This window comes from Salmo trutta, chromosome 29 (genome assembly GCF_901001165.1).
Source record: "Salmo trutta chromosome 29, fSalTru1.1, whole genome shotgun sequence".
Lineage (NCBI taxonomy): Eukaryota > Metazoa > Chordata > Actinopteri > Salmoniformes > Salmonidae > Salmo > Salmo trutta.
The window spans coordinates 38,224,479-38,242,293 of record NC_042985.1 but is presented as its reverse complement, the minus strand read 5'-3'; the positions used below and the strand labels follow the sequence as shown (position 1 = coordinate 38,242,293).

Genomic DNA, 17,815 nt, shown 5'->3' with positions numbered 1-17,815 from the left:
AACATTGATGAACACACACACTTGCTGAATACAGTTCCTTGTGTTCTATGTGGCCAGTACTTTGGGGAACTTCCCGCTGTGAGAGATTAGCCTAGCTAATACAGCAGCACTGGACTGGACCTGCTGACCCACCATGTCTCCGACAGAACGGTCAACTCTGGGTCACGGTCAGTACAACCACATACACACAAGGGTTGAACCAGACTGACCACACGATCAGTGGTCACATTCACACATTTCACTCACACAATCATGGGACTCACCAAACACACAGGTGTGAGTTTTGACGTTTCTGCCTGTTTTTTTTGGTGCAGGCATTGCTATATTTGCACACTGGGTACATTCACATGTATTGTATCCCACTCTGTAATTGAATAGAGTCGAGAAATGAATTCATGTGGCGTGTGTGTGGTGCGGGAGTTTTTATGTATACTCTAGTTGAATAGTATTGTATTGCTGTGTGTGTGGTGGTGTAGTGGAATATAGAGTTGAAGAGACAGTTTAGTACTGGGTAATGTGTTTAACTGTTCAACGTAGGCTTTCGTGTCTGTGTAATGTTGCGTGTGTGCGCGCCTGTCTTGACCCTTACTCTTCTACTGATTGCGTTAATATCAGGGCAGTCTGTATGGGGATGTGATTGGTCATCACTGTCGGTATAATCTGATTGGTCAATATTGACCAGTTTGAGGTCAGTCCTGTGTAATCTGATTGGCTTGACCCTCGTGCCCCGGCTCAGACCAGGGATCAGGACCAGGGAGAGTCTGGAAGGCAGTGGGATGACTGAATAGGATGACGTTCTGGCCCATTTGGGACGGGTGGTGATGGAGCCACCAGAATGGCCTGACAAAGGTTCAATAAAAATATACAGGCATTTCATTGAGACCAATGTCCCGATGTCATTGCCACATACAGTACATACCTGAATGTGTTACTTAACCTCCAACTGTCCAGGGCCCGGTTTCCCGATATCGATGGAACTTAGGTTTACGAGTGTTTCTTTTTAATGATTCATCTTTCCTACAACTTCTGAAGATGTAACATGCGTTTCCCAAAACACCACGCAGAGAGAACAGTCGCTAAGTGCGTTGTTGGAACGTGTCGGTACTGATAGGATCAGTGACGGATTTAGGTATAGGCAACATGGGCAGCCGCCCAGGGCGGCATCTTGCCGGCACAAAAAAAAAATAATCTGAATGTGACATTTGCGTGATCGGTTTTCTATCGCTCATTTGCACGTCACGTCAATGATATTTCACCGTGTGGGACTGTGGGTCAATTAACCTTGTCGGAGTGGGCGCCCTGACTCTAGTTTGTGAGCTGGAAAGGTCTCCCACTCAGAAGTACGAGATGGGGAAGGGGGCACGGGTAGGTTGACCTCAGGTCTCCCCACTGGAAGCCCGAGGTAAGGGGAGCGTGGGGATCTATCAAATAGCGCACCTCTAACTTTGTACAGTACTAATGCAATTAGTTGTGCAATTTAGTTTGTGTGTTTCTTGTTTGAAGTGCAATAGTGTAATAATCAGGTTCTCTTCTTTATAAGTGTGTTATTCTATTTGTGTATTTGTGCGATTTAGTTTTATTTGTGTGTTTTTTGTTAGCAATAGGGTAATAGTGTAATAATTTGATTCTCTTTTTTTATTTGTATTTATATACTACAATTTGTTTATTTGTTTTTTGTTACTTATTTTTGTATATATTTTTATATTTATATAGTATTAAATGTTATGATTATTTATTTGTGTTCCAAATGTCTGAATAATAATTACAGTTAGTGCAGAATGGTGCTTTTTTTTTTTTGGTGGGGGCGCTGAAGGGGGTGTTCGCCCAGGGAGCCATACAAGCTAGAACCGCCACTGGATAGGATCGAAAAAAAGGGAGCGCTGCTCTCGGATCAGCTTTCTCCATTTAAATCTTACCTTTAACATTATAATTATTTCACAATACTGACAACGGATCAGCTACTAGAGAGATCACCACCTACGACTGCAAATATTGAGGTGGTTTATTCTAATGCTTAGCCTATAAAAATGCTCTAAATCACCGATTTGGCACATCATTGAGCGCACATGTTAGCCTACTAGTGATGAAATGGATTGAGACACGTTACAGACAGTAGCCTACAAGTAGCAAAATAGAGCTCAATCGATTGAACATTAAATGTATTTCAATATGACTGAAATACCGATTTTTATATTTTAATGCAGTAATTTCGGTTTTCATTTGAAGCATATTTTTATGCATCGCTTGTTTGTATCAATTGCAAAAACATTGGCAACTTTGTATTTGTAGTCAACTTTTGTCTCACGTTATCAGTGGTCACAAAGACGGATAAACCATGTGATTCTTTGGTTAGCGGAGATCTTCAGTGTATAAAGTAAAGCGGGAGGGCAAAAACGCATCTAACGACACTCTTAGCTTTTCTACGAGGGGTCTGCCTGAGGCAGGCGTTTATATTACGAGCATTTTCAAGTGCAACTTTAATAACGATGGTTTTGGGAAACAGCTCAGAGATTTAACGATGCTCCTACGAAGGTTCTAATGATGAACTTAGCCAAGCAGGACCAAGTTTCCCAAAAGCATCATAAGGCTGAGTTCATCGTTACAACCTTTGTAGGAGCATTGTTAAATCTGTGCTATTTCTCAAAACAATCGTTTCTAAAGTTTATTTACCGACTGCCTCAGACCACTCGTAGAACGTTGGATGCTTTTTTTTGCCCTTCGGTGTCACTTTGGGATGCTGGCCCATGTGACGCAAATGCTTCCCACTTCCACAGTTGTGTCAAGTTAGCTGGATGACCTTTGGGTGGTGAATCATTCTTGATACACACGGGAAACTGTTGTGTGAAAAACCTAGCAGCGTTTGCAGTTCTTGACACACTCAAACCGGTGCGTGCCTGGCTAGTTAAATAAAGGTTACGTTGATATAATTAAATGTAAAGAGCTTTCCACACCTGGATAGTAGAACATTTTCCCATTATTCTTAAAATTATTTAAACTATGTCAAACTGGTTGTTGATCATTGCTATACAACCACTTTAACGTCTTGCCATAGATTTTCAGCTAGATTTAAGTCAGAACTGCAACTCGGCCTCTTGGGAACATTCACTGCCATCTTGGTAAGCAACTCCAGTGTAGATTTGGCCTTGTGTTATAGGTTATTGTCCTGCTCTCAGTGTCTGGTAGAAAGCTGACTGAACCAGGTTTTCCTCTAGGATTTAGCCTTTGCTTAGCTCCATTCCGTTTCTTTTTTTTATCCTGAAAAACTCCCTAGTCCTTAACGGTTACAGGCATATCATAACATGATGCAGCCACCACTATGCTTGAAAATATGGAGTAATACTCCGTAATGTGTTGTATGCTTGGGGCAAATTCAATAACACTTTGTATTCAGGACAAAAGGTGAATTGCTTTGCCACATTTTTTGCAGTTTTACTTTAGTGCCTTGTTGCAAACTTGATGCATGTTCTGTACTTTACTATTTATATTTTTGACAACTTTTACTTCACTGCATTCCTAAAGAAAATCATGTACATTTTACTCCATACATTTTCCCTGACACCCAAAAGTACTTGTTACATTTTGAATGCTTAGCAGAACAGAAAATGGTCCAATTCACACACTTATCAAGAGAACATCCCTGGTCATGCCTTCTGATCTGGCAGACTCACTAAACACAAATGCTTCGTTTGTAAATGATGTCTGAGTGTTAGTGTGTACCTGGCTTTCCGTATAAAAAAAATTATAAAAGTGTGCCGCCTAGTTTTCTTAATGTAAGGAATTTGAATACTTAAGTATATTTTAGCAATTACGTTTACTTTTGATACTTAAGCATATTTAAATCCAAATACTTTTAGACTTTTATTCAAGTAGTATTTTACTGGGTGACTTTCACTTTTACTTGCCATTTTCTATTAAGGTATCTTTACTTTTACTCAAGTATGACAATTGGATACTTTTTCCACCACTGAATGTTGTTGATCCATCCTCAGTTTTCGATCACAGCCATTAAACTCGAACTTTTAAAGTCACCATTGGCCTCATGGTGAAATCCCTGAGTGGTTTCCTTTCTCTCCGGCAACAGATTGGGAAGGACGCCTGTGTTTTTGTAGTGACTGGGTGAACTGATACACCATAGAAACATGTATATGCTTTGCAAGAAGAACGATTTCCATAATAATCCTATTTACATGTACACATCAGAAATCAGGCTACCTGATGGCAGAAAATCGGCAATTAAAATGAAATTTCTACCACATCAAATGTTCATTTTGGGAGGCATATTTGATTCTGAGTTCAGACATACACATTTTCTATGTGAACACTACTTCTAAGACGCATACATTCAGTTGTTCTGAAGACACTTCAGTCACGCTGAAGAGGGAGGCTCACGCGGCTGGTGCTGGCAGATGCACAGATCAAATACATTTACATTTAAGTCATTTAGCAGTCGCTCTTATCCAGAGCGACTTACAAATTGGTGCATTCACCTTAAGATATCCAGTGGAAAAACCACTTTACAATAGTGCATCTAAATCTTTTACACTGCTGGAAAGCCAATTAAGGTGTTTACATGTCCTAATAATTCTAAAGATTGCTCGGGTATTTTAATCGCTGTATGCTTACTTCGATTTTGACCTCACGCCAATTTAAGATCAGCAGAGTAAGGTGTTTACATGAATATTGCATAATCTGCCTACTGCCGTAATCAGTTTAATATTGAATTATTAGTGTGTATGTAAACTTACTCAATGTCTGCTTTTAAGATTTTTACTCGTCTACCAATCGATTCCCTTCTTTGCGAGGCATTGGCAAACCTCCCTGGTCTTCGTGGTTGAATCTTTTTGAAATTCACTGCTCGACTGAGGGACCTTGCATGTGTGGGGTACAGAGATCAGGTAGTCACTAAAAAGTATTGCACACAGTGAGTTTGACTTGTTAAGAAAATCTTTACTAATTTGTAAAAAATATCTAAAAACATAATTCTACTTTGACTTTATGAAGTTGTGTGTGTGTGTGTGGGCCAGTGACAAAACAGTACATTTAATCAATTTTAAATTCAGGCTATAACACAACAAAATGTGGAAAAAGTCAAGGGGTGTGAATACTTTCTGAAGGCGCTGTAGGTGATATCTCTCTAGGAGCTGATCCATTGTCAGTATTGTGGAATAATTCCCAATGTTAAGGTAAGATTTTGAATGGAGAAAGCTGATCCGAGAGCAGTGCTGCATTCTTTTTCAGTCCTATCCGTATGGACACACTGAAAGTTCTCCCTACGTGGTGTTGTGGGAAATGCATGTGAGTAATTTGGCCGTTTTATAGGAACGATACATCGTTAAAACAGACTACACGTGATGAAAAAAACAGCTTAAGTTCCATCGCTATCGGAAACCGGGCCCAGATCAGTTTTCGTGTATCCGGTGTGGCTGTAGTAAACAGGTAACTGGTTACCAGGGATGTATTCACTAGGAACCAAGCTGAAGCTAACAAAATGACATAGGGAGGGACCTACCTGAAATTGGCCAATAGTTGCAAAATGTTTTTTTCTGTTTGGAGTAAATGGTGTCTGACTAATGAATAAAACCCAGTATTGGCTGTGAATGTGGTTATCAGTCATGCAGGAATGTTGTCCATCTCTTTCTCATTTCTCCTGTTTCCTCATGAACTCTGAAGGCTGTTCCCACCGCCCACTGTGTAAACGGATGTACACACAAATGCTCTCTTTCTCCTCTCTCCTATCACTCTCATATACCGTACTGTCTGTCTTTTTCTCTCTTTCAGACACGTTACTGCTGAACTTTCATTGAGCTTTATTGGCATGACAAGTTCTTATATTGCCAAAGAAGAACCTATTAAATCAATAATAGCAATGAAATTATAACAAAGGGAATATTGACCACAAGCTATCGCTCTTGTCTCTCTCTCACTCTGTGTATGTAATCCCATGTATGATGCTTGCAACACCGGGGTTGTGGGTTCGATTCCCACCGAGGATCAGTATGAAAAATGTATGCACTGAGAGCGTCTGCTTAGTGACAAAAATAGAAAGATATATTTACATCTCACGCTGTCTCTTTCTCGCTCTCTCTCGCGCTTTCTTTTCTCTCTCTATCTCATTCTGTCTCTCTCTAGCCGGTCCAGAGACCCAGTGCTCTGCTCAGCCCTGCGGTCATGTTCGGTACAAGAAAGACCTGGGACCTTGGCCACGCCCCCTGTCTGCAGGAGCTCTGGAAGAAAGACGTCTCATTGGATGGTGAGTGGATTCTGTAGGCCCACCCCATTGGGCAGCAAGGGAGTCCCTCTGTGGGACTAAACCAGTGTGGCTGCATTTTTGGGATGACAGAGGGAGGGAGGGAATGGGAGAGGTGTGTTCTGCCTGTCTGACAGGACTCTTACTAAGAGGAGAGGAGTGTGTGACAGATTCCCATGAGCTGTGCCTCTCGGTGAAACTGGGAAGAACAGGAAATACTGGAGAGGAGAAGGAATTATTGTATCTGACTGGAGAGGGGAAAGGAGGAGTGTATGCCAGCTGTCTGAGAAAGCGGTGAGGAGTGAGTGAGTGAGTGTGTGCCAGGCTTCTCTCTCTTTCTCTACCTCTCTCAGCTGAAGGAGTGCGTCTAGCAGGTACAGATCTTAAAGCTGATCCCCTTACAGTGCAGGGGCCAGGAGTGCAAACACTGGACCTATTGTGTGCGTCCATGTTGTGTGTCCATCGGTCTGTGGGTGTGCGTTTCTCTGCGCTAATGCTCTTGCAGGACTGCTCAAGGTGACGATGGAGCAGCAGAACTGTGACTGTGCTAGTGCAGAAAAGAAAGCAGGAGAGTGACTGAGAAAGAAAGAGGCAGAGAGAAAGGGACAGTGTTGCTAGCGGAGGGCAGAAGGTAGAGGAGGAGAGGATGGTAGCGTTAACGTGTCCAGTTGTGTAATACTTAACAATGTGTGTCCTAATGGTGTGTGAGTTTGTGTGTCTGTATCGTACGTGTGTGACTCCGCTGTTGGGACTTAATCTGCTGTGTCATCAGTTACCGAATGCATGCTGTTTTTTTTCCCAGCCTTAGAGAGGTACGAGTAAACCCGTGTATTAAACTGATTTGCACAGTGTGTACGCACAGTCTGTACACACAATGTATTTGTGGACTGTGTGGGGGATACTTTAAGCACTACTTCCCTGAATAAGTGTGTTTTTCTTGGTGTGTGTTTGCCTTAGTCTGTGAACCATTGTATGTATAAGGCGCTTTGTTCAGTTAAATTGCTCTTACGTGTGTGTTAGGAAATACACGTCTGTGCTTGAGTGTGAGTATGTGTGTCAATACAGGTTAATATTGTAGGGTTGATTGTGTGTAGAATAGACCCAGTGCAGTAGTACAGGGCACTGATTGTCCTCAGGTTGATAAGACTGGGGCCCCATACAGGTGACCAGACACACATGCATACACACAGGTAAACAGGCCTGTATGGAGTTAATGTATCACCTGCTGGTTCCTGTGTTATCACACTGCTTATCTAGCTGTGCTCGTTTCCATGGTACTGTCTGTGCGAACCTTGGAAGGTCGGGGAGGGAAAATAGGGGAGAGAGGCCTAGAATCACTCTCGGCTGAGGGGAGAGGAGATAATAATGGATAGTGGAGGGAGAGGGGGGGAGAAAGGTAAGTGGGGAGAAGAGTGGGCCATAGAAAATTACCTCTCACATGTATAAGTGGAGGTAGAGAGAGGAAATGAGAGATTGGGATAAGATGGAAAAGGGTAGAGGGACAAAGATGTATAGAGATTGTTTTTCTGACTCAAGTGAATACAGGATCAGCTCTGCCACAGTGGATAAGAACACAATCAACCCATTCGGCTCAGGCTTGTTTGTGTACTGTGTTTAATTGTGAGTGTACAGTGTATGTTTGTGTTTCCAAACTTTGTTTGTCCCTCCCGTGTGTCCGTAGCGAGCTCGGTGGACTTTTTGATGAGTGATGGTGAGGAGGACTGCGCCTTCCTGTCTCTACCCGCAGCCACTTTCCCACAACGCACCGCTCTGACCACTACTGACCAGTTAGAAACCAGCCAGCACAATCACGACCAACAGCTACTCATACAGGTGAGATGACTGTGTGCGCGCGCGCGCACACACACTAGGTCAATGTGGCTAGCGTATCGTTCATATTGGTGGGTCTTTTCTCAACATGACACTTGTTTGTCCTGGTTTCACTGGCTAAACTGGTAGGGGGGGTTCAGGTCAGTAAGAGCCCTGGGGAGTGAGACACAGTCGATTTATCGATCAGGTTTTAATGAGCTTCTAACACACACACCAATGCAAATACACACACACACACACACACACAGCCTAGCTGTCGTTATCCTGTATACTCTGTATGTACTCTGCAGAACAGAGAATCCTGTGTCTGCATAGTGTCCCTCTTGTGGTTTCATTTCATGTGTGTTCGGGATTGTGTTACTTTGTCTGCCTTTGGAAAAACACAGGGTAGAGCACACACTGTCACAACAACACACCTGTTGTCTGTTCTACATAGGATGTTTCCATCAGAACGTTCGACAATGTTGTGCCCCACTGAACACAGCACAGAGGGGTCTACTACCAAGCAGGATCAATGAGTTAGCCAGCTAACTTGGATAAACAAACAGAAATAAGTACTGATTTTCTGGTTCATTAGGAAAGATAAACTAAGGTATATTTTTGGTTGTTGGGTCAACCAGACATGCCTATCTTTCTATACAATAAGTTATTTCAGAATATTTAGCCAAGTTAGCTGGCTAAGTCATTGATCTTGCTTTGTAGTAGATCACTCGGGTGTGGGTATTCTGCATTGTTCTGCCCAACGCCTCATGTTAAGGATCCTAATCTGCCGCTATCAAATGTATTTATATAGCCCTTCTTACATCAGCTGATATCTTAAAGTGCTGTACAGAAACCCAGCCTATAACCCAAAACAGCAAGTAATGCAGGTGTAGAAACACGGTGGCTAGGAAAAACTCCCTAGAAAGGCCAAAACCTAGGAAGAAACCTAGAGGAACCAGGCTATGAGGGGTGGCCAGCCCTCTTCTGGCTGTGCCGGGTGGAGATTATAACAGAACATGGCCAAGATGTTCAAATGTTCATAAATGACCAGCATGGTCAAATAATAATAATCACAGTAGTTGTCGAGGGTGCAACAAGTCAGCACCTCGAGTAAATGTCAGTTGGCTTTTCATAGCCGATCATTGAGAGTATCTCTACCGCTCCTGCGGTCTCTAGAGAGTTGAAAACAGCAGGTCTGGGACAGGTAGCATGTCCGGTGAACAGGTCAGGGTTCTATAGCCGCAAGCAGAACAGTTGAAACTGGAGCAGCAGCACGGCCAGGTGGACTGGGGACAGCAAGGAGTCATCATGCCAGGTAGTCCTGAGGCATGGTCCTAGGGCTCAGGTCCTCCGAGAAGAAAGAAAAATAATTAGAGAGAGCATACTTAAATTCACACAGGACACCGGATAAGACAGGAGAAATACTCCAGATATAACAGACTGACCCTAGCCCCCGACACATAAACTACTGCAGCATAAATACCGGAGGCTGAGACAGGAGGGGTCAGGAGACACTGTGGCCCCATCCGATGATACCCCCGGACAGGGCCAAACAGGCAGGATATAACTGCACCCACTTTGCCAAAGCACAGCCCCCACACCACTAGAGGGATATCTTCAACCACCAACTTACCATCCTGAGACAAGGCCGAGTATAGCCCACAAAGATCTCTGCCACGGCACAACGCAAGGAGGGGCGCCAACCCAGACAGGAAGACCACGTCAGTGACTCAACCCACTCAAGTGATGCACCCCTCCTAGGGACGGCATGGAAGAACACCAGTAAGCCAGTGACTCAGCCCCTGTAATAGGGTTAGAGGCAGAGAATCCCAGTGGAGAGAGGGGAACCGGCCAGGCAGAGACAGCAAGGGCGGTTCGTCGCTCTAGTGCGTTGCCGTTCACCTTTGCACCCCTTGGCCAGACTACACTCAATCATAGGACCTACTGAAGAGATGAGTCTTCAGTAAAGACTTAAAGGTCGAGACAGAGTCTGCGTCTTTCACATGGATAGGCAGACCATTCCATAAAAATTGAGCTCTATAGAAGAATGCCCTGCCTCCAGCTGTTTGCTTAGAAATTCTAGGGACAATTAGGAGGCCTGCGTCTTGTGACCGTAGCGTACGTGTAGGCATGTACAGCAGGACCAAATTGGAAAGATGGGTAGGAGCAAGCCCATGTAATGCTTTGTAGGTTAGCAGTAAAACCTTGAAATCAGCCCTTGCCTTAACAGGAAGCCAGTATAGGGAGGCTAGCACTGGAGTAATATGATAAAAAATGTTGGTTCTAGTCAGGATTTTAGCAGCCGTATTTAGCACTAACTGAAGTTTATTTAGTGCTTTATCCGGGTAGCCGGAAAGTAGAGCTTTGCAGTAGTCCAACCTAGACAGTTGACAGCCCCAGTGCAGAGTCATAAAGCTCACATCAGCACCTCATAAAATGACATTGGCGCCTCATAGCGACAGATCTTGCAGATTAAAGGTGACTGTGCTGTCCGTGCCTTTTGACGCGTGGCTTTTAACTGGACACGCGCGAACTTACGCAAAAAGCTGTCTGTCTCTTCAACAAACCATTGCATTTCCTCCATATTCCTCTTTCATTCATCATTGTGCTGTTTCTCCTTCATCTCATCGGCCATTTCGCTTTGTCTTCCTCCACTCCTCTACACCTTTCATTGTTGTACACCTTCCCATCCCTCTCTCCCCTCCCCGTCCCGCTTTCATCCACAGAAGGTCACCTGGTCCTGTGCCTGGACATCTGCCTATGTAATGTCCTCATTCGCTCTCTCTACAGTCTCTAGTTAGATCTGTCTCTCTTGCTCTCTCTGTCTGTCTCTGTCTCTCTTTCTGTCTCTGCGTGTCTCTGTATGTAGTCTTAGTTTCATAAGTCTGATTTGTATGGCTGTAGGTGGTTTCAGTGGGTAGAATAGCAGTTTCGTCTCTGCATCCGAGTCTAGTTGTATAGACCGGTGGTTTTCAAACCTCTCCTCGGGGACCCCATGCAGTTCCATGTATTTGGTCTATTCCAGAACTAGTACACCTGATTTTAATCTTCAATTAATCATCAAACCCTTGATTAGGTGAATTACACTCACTGGCCAGTTAATTAGGTACACCCATCTAGTACTGTCGGACCAACCTTTGCCTCCAGAACAGCCTGAATTCTTTAGGGCATGGATTCTACAATGTGTCAAATGTTCTACAGGGGTGGCATCACACAGCTGCTGCAGATTGGACAGCGGTACAGTCATGCTGCGAACATCCCATTCCATCTCATCCCAAAGATGCTCTATTGGTAGGGGTTGTTCAATGTTCAGACAGGCTGTGGCGTTCAATTGTTGCACAATTGGTATCAAGGGACCTAACGTGTGCCAGGAAAACAAATCTTGAATCTGCCATCAGCATGACACAACAGGAATAAGGATTTGTTGGACCAGGCGCTGTTTTTCCACTACTCAATTGTCCAGTGTTGGTGATCACATGCCCACTGGAGCCGGTTCTTGTTTTTAGTGGGTAGTAGTGGAACCCGGTGTGGTCGTCTGCTGCAATAGCCCATCCGTGACAAGGATTGACAAGTTGTGTGTTCCGAGATGGCGTTCTGCACACCACAGTTGTACTGCACAGTTATTTGTCTGTTTGTGGCCCGCCTGTTAGCTTGGACGATTCTTGCCATTCTCCGACGACTTCTCTCGCCGACGAGCTGTTTTCGCCCACAGGACTGCCGTTTCTGAGATACTGGATCCGGGCGCGCCTGGGAGCGATAATCATACCACACTCCAAGTCGCTTAGGTCACTCGTTTTGCCCATTCTAACGTTCAATCGAGCAGTAACTGGATGCCTGTCTTGCTGCTTTATATAGCAAGTCACAGCCACGTGACTCACTGTCTGTAGGAGCGATCCATTTTCGTAAACTGGGTGGTGTACTTAATAAACTGGCAGGTGAGTGCAGTTCGGGGCTAGTAAAAAAATTGTGAAATGTCTTGGGGTTCCCAGAGGAGTTGTTTGAACCACTGGTGTAGGGGTATATCCATTTGAATGCAATCACTTTTTGACAGCACCCCTTTTGATTTGAATGAGATCTACTGTTGTAGAAGTGCTCAGAAAGTGACTTTTTGGACCTGAACGCCAAAACATTCAAGAGATAAAAGTGCTCATAGTTGACCTATTTAGCAAACCCCACCATGCCATGAGACATCCATGTCTTCATCACTGGTAGAAAAAGATCACCGGTTGACATTTATACAATTTATAAGCTTGCAAACAGGGTTGTCAAATCACCACCTTCCGGAGACACCTGAAACCCCACCTCTTTAAGGAATACCTGGGATAGGATAAAGTAATCCTTCTACCCCCCCCCCCCCCCCCCGAAAGATTTAGATGCACTATTGTAAAGTGGTTGTTCCACTGGATATCTTAAGGTGAATGCACCAATTTGTAAGTCGCTCTGGATAAGAGCGTCTGCTAAATGACTTAAATGTTAAATGTAAAATGTCAAACTTTTATAATTTCTGGAGAAAAAAAATATTTTTTGTTTTTGATACAAATTGTCATTTCTTTACTTTTTCAAGTCAATTGTCTAAAAACGCAAAAACTCCGATTTTTGTTGTAGTTTAGAGCCCATTTCCATAATCTAAGGTTTTTGTGTTGTGCCCGCCATCAGTTGAGACACTTGAATAAGTTTACCCGTTTTTTGATAAATGACGTTCAAGGTTTAAAATATAAAATGTTTTAAATGTATATATTTTCAAGAAATAATACAGTTTGACAACACTGTTAATAAGCTTTTCAATTATATAAAACTCATCACTTTTCCAGTGATGAAGACATGGATGTCTCATGGCATGGTGGGGTATGCAAAATGGGTCAACATCGAGCACCTTTATCTCCTGAATGTTTTGGCGTTCAGGTCCAAAAAGTCCCTTTCTGACTGCTTCTTCCATGGGCAAACATGTATAATAAATGTTGCTTAAATCAAAATGGATGCAGTCAAAAAGTGATTGAATTCAAATCGATTTACCTATAGACTTGACTGGATGGCTCAGTTTTGATCAGACCTGTGAACATGGATGATGTTATAAACTGACCAATCATCCATTGTGCTCTGTGTACATACTTAGATAGCATTGCAGTGTTACTGTAATTCCAAAAGTGTACATTCAGATTTTATTTTTTTATTTTTTTCCCTTGGAAATGTGACGTTATTAACGACCTGTCTGGCTTCTAACCTGTGACCTTTGCCGTGTGTGTGTGTGTGCGTGCGTGTGCGTGTGTCTAGACACTGCAGGAGAAAGTGTGTGAGTTCCAGGCGCGTCTGCGACGCGAGGAAGCTTCCCGGTGTCTGCAGCTGCAGAGACTGCAGCAGAGTCACGAACAGAGTCTGCAGGAGAAGACTAACGTCATACACACTCTACAAGAGGAGCTGCACACAGCACTGCCCAACGGTGAGAGAGGAACGGGGAGATGGATGGATACAGGGAGGGAGGAAGAGAGAGGGAGATCCGTAATAGAGTATTAGGAAGGAGAACTGCAGATGTAAAAACAGGACTGTGAGTCGTGACTGATACGGCAGTAATTACTGTGAAGTGAATGACTCCGAATGGTTTGTGTCTGTCAGGACGGTGTTCACAGTACTGACACAAGCCAGCCTGTCAGCAAGAAGAGGGCTGTGTGTCATGGCTGTGACCGACTGTCAACACGCATTATCCAATACTGTGGGGCTGGATGGCGTGTGTGTCTGTTTTTAAATTCTGTGGGTGCGTGTATATAATGTATTATCACTGTGCGTGTGTGTTGCAGGTGTGAGGGCAGTGCAGAGGCTGGGTGAGCCACAGGAGCATCAGCAGCACAGCAACCGTCTCATTCAGGAAGGAGAGCAGCTCATCGCAGCGCTGCGCACACAGGTGGGGGAGCTGGAGGAGAAGCTGCTAGACCAGACCCAGGAGGTGGAGAGACTGCGCTCCGAGCTGGTGAGTAGAATAGAGAGAGAGAGAGAGGGGAATGGAGGAAATGGGAGGAGAAAGACTGGTGAGTAAGGGAGGAGGGGAGAGGAAAGGAAAGGAAAAAGAGAATGAGGGCAGAACCCAGCTGGCCTACATTTTTGGGAAGCTTGGGAAAGACAAGCTCAAGATAATTGGCACCTTTTCTTCCAGGTGTAAGATTGCACCGTGACACACTTCTGCTTCACAGGCATTCTAAGGTGTTGCATGTGAGTGAGTGTGTGTAAGAGGGGGAGGTGAGGGAGAGGGGGCAAGTGCTATGTTATGTGTATGTGTTCTTTTGTTTCACTGTCTCCTGATGTTTGTGTCCGGGGGGCAGATAATGAACAATAGTCAGAGGAAAAAGTGCTTGTGCATTGCTGTGTGTGTGAATGCGTGTTAATTCCTTCCTGTGTGTATTGATATCCCTCTGTGTGGTGCCTTTGTGTGATACTGGCATGTGCCTGTCCCTCCTGTCCTGTAGGGGGCGACCGACCTGGAGAAGCACCTGGAGCTGCTGGTGGTCGAGAACGAGCGGCTGAAGCAGGAGCTGAAGGCATGCAAGACCTCACTGCTCCAGGAGGCTCCTCCACCGGCCTGCACAGCCACTGACTGCCCCCACAGCCAGGTATGGGTGTGGGTGTGGCATGGGCGAATCAAGTGAGGGTAGAGGCTGTGAAAACCGTGTTTTTTTATGTGTCTATTGTAGCTCTTGTGTGTGTAGGATACGGAAGGTGTCTCGTTGGAAGAACCAGGCCAGAGAGCGAGAAGAGGCTGTGTTATAAGTATGTGTGGTGTATTATAACTGTACATTGTGTTATATAGGATGCGGATGCCCTGCGTGAAGCGGTGTCTTGCTGGGAGAGCCAGGCCAGACCGAGGCAGAAGAGGCTGGCTGAATTGGAGCAGCAGGTCCTGGAGAAGGCCAGCAGGGTGGAGACCCTCAGCCGACAGCTGGAGGAGTCCAAGCGCCACGCGGGGGAGATGCAGGGGCAACTGGAGGAGTCTAAGTGTCAGCAGGGGGAGGTGGAGCAGCAGCTGAGCGTCCGGCTCAGAGATTGTGAGGAGGAGCTGGCCAGACAGGCCGCCCGGCCCCATCAGGTTAAGGTGAGGAATCGGGGAAAAACTGTCCCGTTTCAAAAACAACCCCTTGCTAGCTCCTATGTTACTTAATGGTCCCTCATAGATCTGAAATGATAGGATGGGTACGTTATATGTCGGTAGCTTACCACCTATCCAATGTTTTTGAGTTATATGAATGACTGGGATGTTACGAGAGCATTTGCTGCTGAATTGTGTTCCCTGATGATCTCACGATATCAATCTCTCTCTCCGGCTCCCCACCTTTCTCTCTCTCTCTCTTCTCCTACCCTATCTATCTCGCTCTCTCTATTCTCTATCCGTCCAGTTTGTGACTGAGATAGTGGAGGTGGAGTCGTCAGAGTCTCAGCAGGCCGTAGCCGAGGCCCAGGCCAAGAGCGCCGCCCTGCAGGAGCAGCTATCACTGCAGAGACAGCTGCTCCGAGAGCTGGAGACACAGTTGCACGATTCCCAGAGGACCAGCACCCAGCTCCGAGCTCAGGTACACACATAAGGATATGTACATGTACACAGACGCGCGCACACACACACAACCATCTAACAACACACACATACTACTCTCACACACGCATAACCCTCTGTGCCCCTTCCTAATCCCATTGGCTCCTTAACCAGTTGGTCTTTGTTGTTTCTCAAGTTCTCCTCGTTCCTCCCCCTGGTACCAGCATTGGTACAATCCAACTCACCCCCTTGTAGTAGATTGTGGCGGTACGGTCCTTCACAAAAACACCCTCCCCTCCCAGTAGAGGTGAATGGTTCAACCCTCGTCCCATCCCCTCCCCTGTAGTGGCGTGGGCCATGTTAACCCCTCTCTCTTCGCTTACGTTTGGTTCTAGCTGCGTGCGGACCGTGGCCGCATCTGCGGCCTGCTCTCCAAGGCCGTCGGAAGGGGCAATGGCGAGGTCATTTGCAGGTTGTCTAAGGTTGGGCCCCCCCCTTGAAAGACACATTAGGCCCCTCATAGTGCTTCCTGTTTTCTCACTACATCACTTCCTGTGTCTCAGGTACCCTGCTCCCCAAACTCTGCCCATCTGTGTGGTTTCAACCCCTACCAAAAACCTGTGTGCTGTAGTGACTTGCAAAAACTGTGCCCTAAATCTGTTTGAGGGTCCTCCAGTCTTGTATTGGGGGTGCAGTGTGTGGTTTTGGATTAGCTTTTAGCTGTAATGATGGTTCCCAACCCATTGTGAATCCATTCATGTATCCAGTAGCTGAGAAGAAGCAAACCCAATAGTTTTGCTGGGAGCTAACCTTTAATTAGCTCCATGAGTTAGTTATAGGCTTCAGATCTCAACAAAGATGTTAAGGGTCAGCCTTTAGTTCAAATGCCCTGGTAGCTATTAGATCTGAGTTCCAGTGCTGTGTTAGCTTTTATGCTAGATTTTAGCTCTCAGCCCTTAGCTCCAGGTACACCACCAAACACGCTCCAGTCCCCACCTAGACCAGTATGGTGTGCTGGTACTGTCCCAAGATCTACTCCAATCCCCATGTCCAACCCCCTCTAACCTCCCTCTCTCTGTCCCGTGTAGATCCTGGTGTACGAGGGGGAGATGGAGCGGGCCCAGGGCCAGTTAGAGGCTGAAATGCAGAACCTGGAGGAGGAGAAGAACAGGGTGATAGAGGAGGCCTTCATCAGGGCCGAAAGCGAGATGAAGGCCGTGCATGACAACCTGGCAGGTAAGCCGAAAGTTTAGGACTTTTATGCCAATGTACTTTTTGCATTTGCGCGTATGCACATCTTAGTCCCGGGCAGTATTCATTAGGGCACACTGCGAAACATTTTTCACTTCAGGTTTTATTCAATTTTGCTGCCCTTCCTAATGAATATTACCCAGGAATGTTTGTGTGCTCAGTTTTTTTGTCGTTATTTACTGATGTAACAAATGTATGTGTGTCCCTCCCTGTCCCCAGGTGTGCGTATGAACCTTTTGACCCTGCAGCCAGCCCTGCGTACTCTCACCTGTGACTACAACTGCCTGAAGAGACAGGTTCAGGACTTCCCCTTCATGCTGGAGAAGGCCATCACCGAGGCCAAGCAGGAGATCTGCCAGGTGATAGGCGAGGTGAGCAGTGCCAACCAAGAGCTGCTGAGGAAGTACAAGAGAGAGATGAACCTGAGGAAGAAATGCCACAACGAGTTGGTGCGCATGAAAGGTACGACCCCTTGACCGTGCATTCTGAGAGGTGTGTGTGTGTGTGTGTTATCAGCCATTCATACTAGCTAGTGTATAGTGTGTACATCCAGTAGATTTGCTAGTTTTGCTAGCACAGACTGGAATGTGTTCCGAGATTCCTCCAATGGCATTGAGGTGTATACCACCTCAGTCATCGGCTTTATCAATAAGTGCATCGATACTCCCCACAGTGACCGTACATACATATCCCAACCAGAAGCCATGGATTACAGGCAACATCCACATCGAGCTAAAGGCTAGAGCTGCCACTTTCAAGGAGCGGGACACCAATCCGGACACTTATAAGAAATCCCGCTACGCCCTCAGACAAACCATCAAACAGGCAAAGCGTCAATACAGGATGAAGATTGAATCCTACTACACCGGCTGTAACGCTCGTCAGATATGGCAGGGCTTGAAATCTACGGACTACAAAGGGAAACCCAGCCACGAGCTGCCCAGTGACGCGAGCCTACCAGACGAGCTAAATGCCTTTTATGCTCGCTTCGA

General features: G+C 45.5%; 1 protein-coding gene across 8 annotated transcripts in view; it reads left to right on the top strand.

The window, feature by feature from the left end:
- The window catches only part of LOC115167572 (kinesin-like protein KIFC3), a 68,646-nt gene that overhangs the window by 42,039 nt on the left and 8,792 nt on the right, over positions 1 to 17,815 (top strand). For 5 of the 8 annotated variants that reach the window (XM_029722145.1, XM_029722141.1, XM_029722143.1 and 2 more), the window contains exons 2-10: positions 6,130 to 6,250; positions 7,929 to 8,080; positions 13,331 to 13,496; positions 13,852 to 14,021; positions 14,515 to 14,658; positions 14,856 to 15,137; positions 15,439 to 15,612; positions 16,661 to 16,808; positions 17,043 to 17,285. In XM_029722145.1, the coding sequence (XP_029578005.1) occupies positions 6,169 to 6,250; positions 7,929 to 8,080; positions 13,331 to 13,496; positions 13,852 to 14,021; positions 14,515 to 14,658; positions 14,856 to 15,137; positions 15,439 to 15,612; positions 16,661 to 16,808; positions 17,043 to 17,285 (1,561 nt within the window). In that variant the 5' untranslated portion in view covers positions 6,130 to 6,168. Of the gene's footprint in view, positions 1 to 6,129; positions 6,251 to 6,368; positions 6,542 to 6,563; positions 6,622 to 7,928; positions 8,081 to 13,330; positions 13,497 to 13,851; positions 14,022 to 14,514; positions 14,659 to 14,855; positions 15,138 to 15,438; positions 15,613 to 16,660; positions 16,809 to 17,042; positions 17,286 to 17,815 lie in introns of those variants that run through there. The other 3 variants (XM_029722142.1, XM_029722147.1, XM_029722148.1) reach the window with 3 other exon arrangements.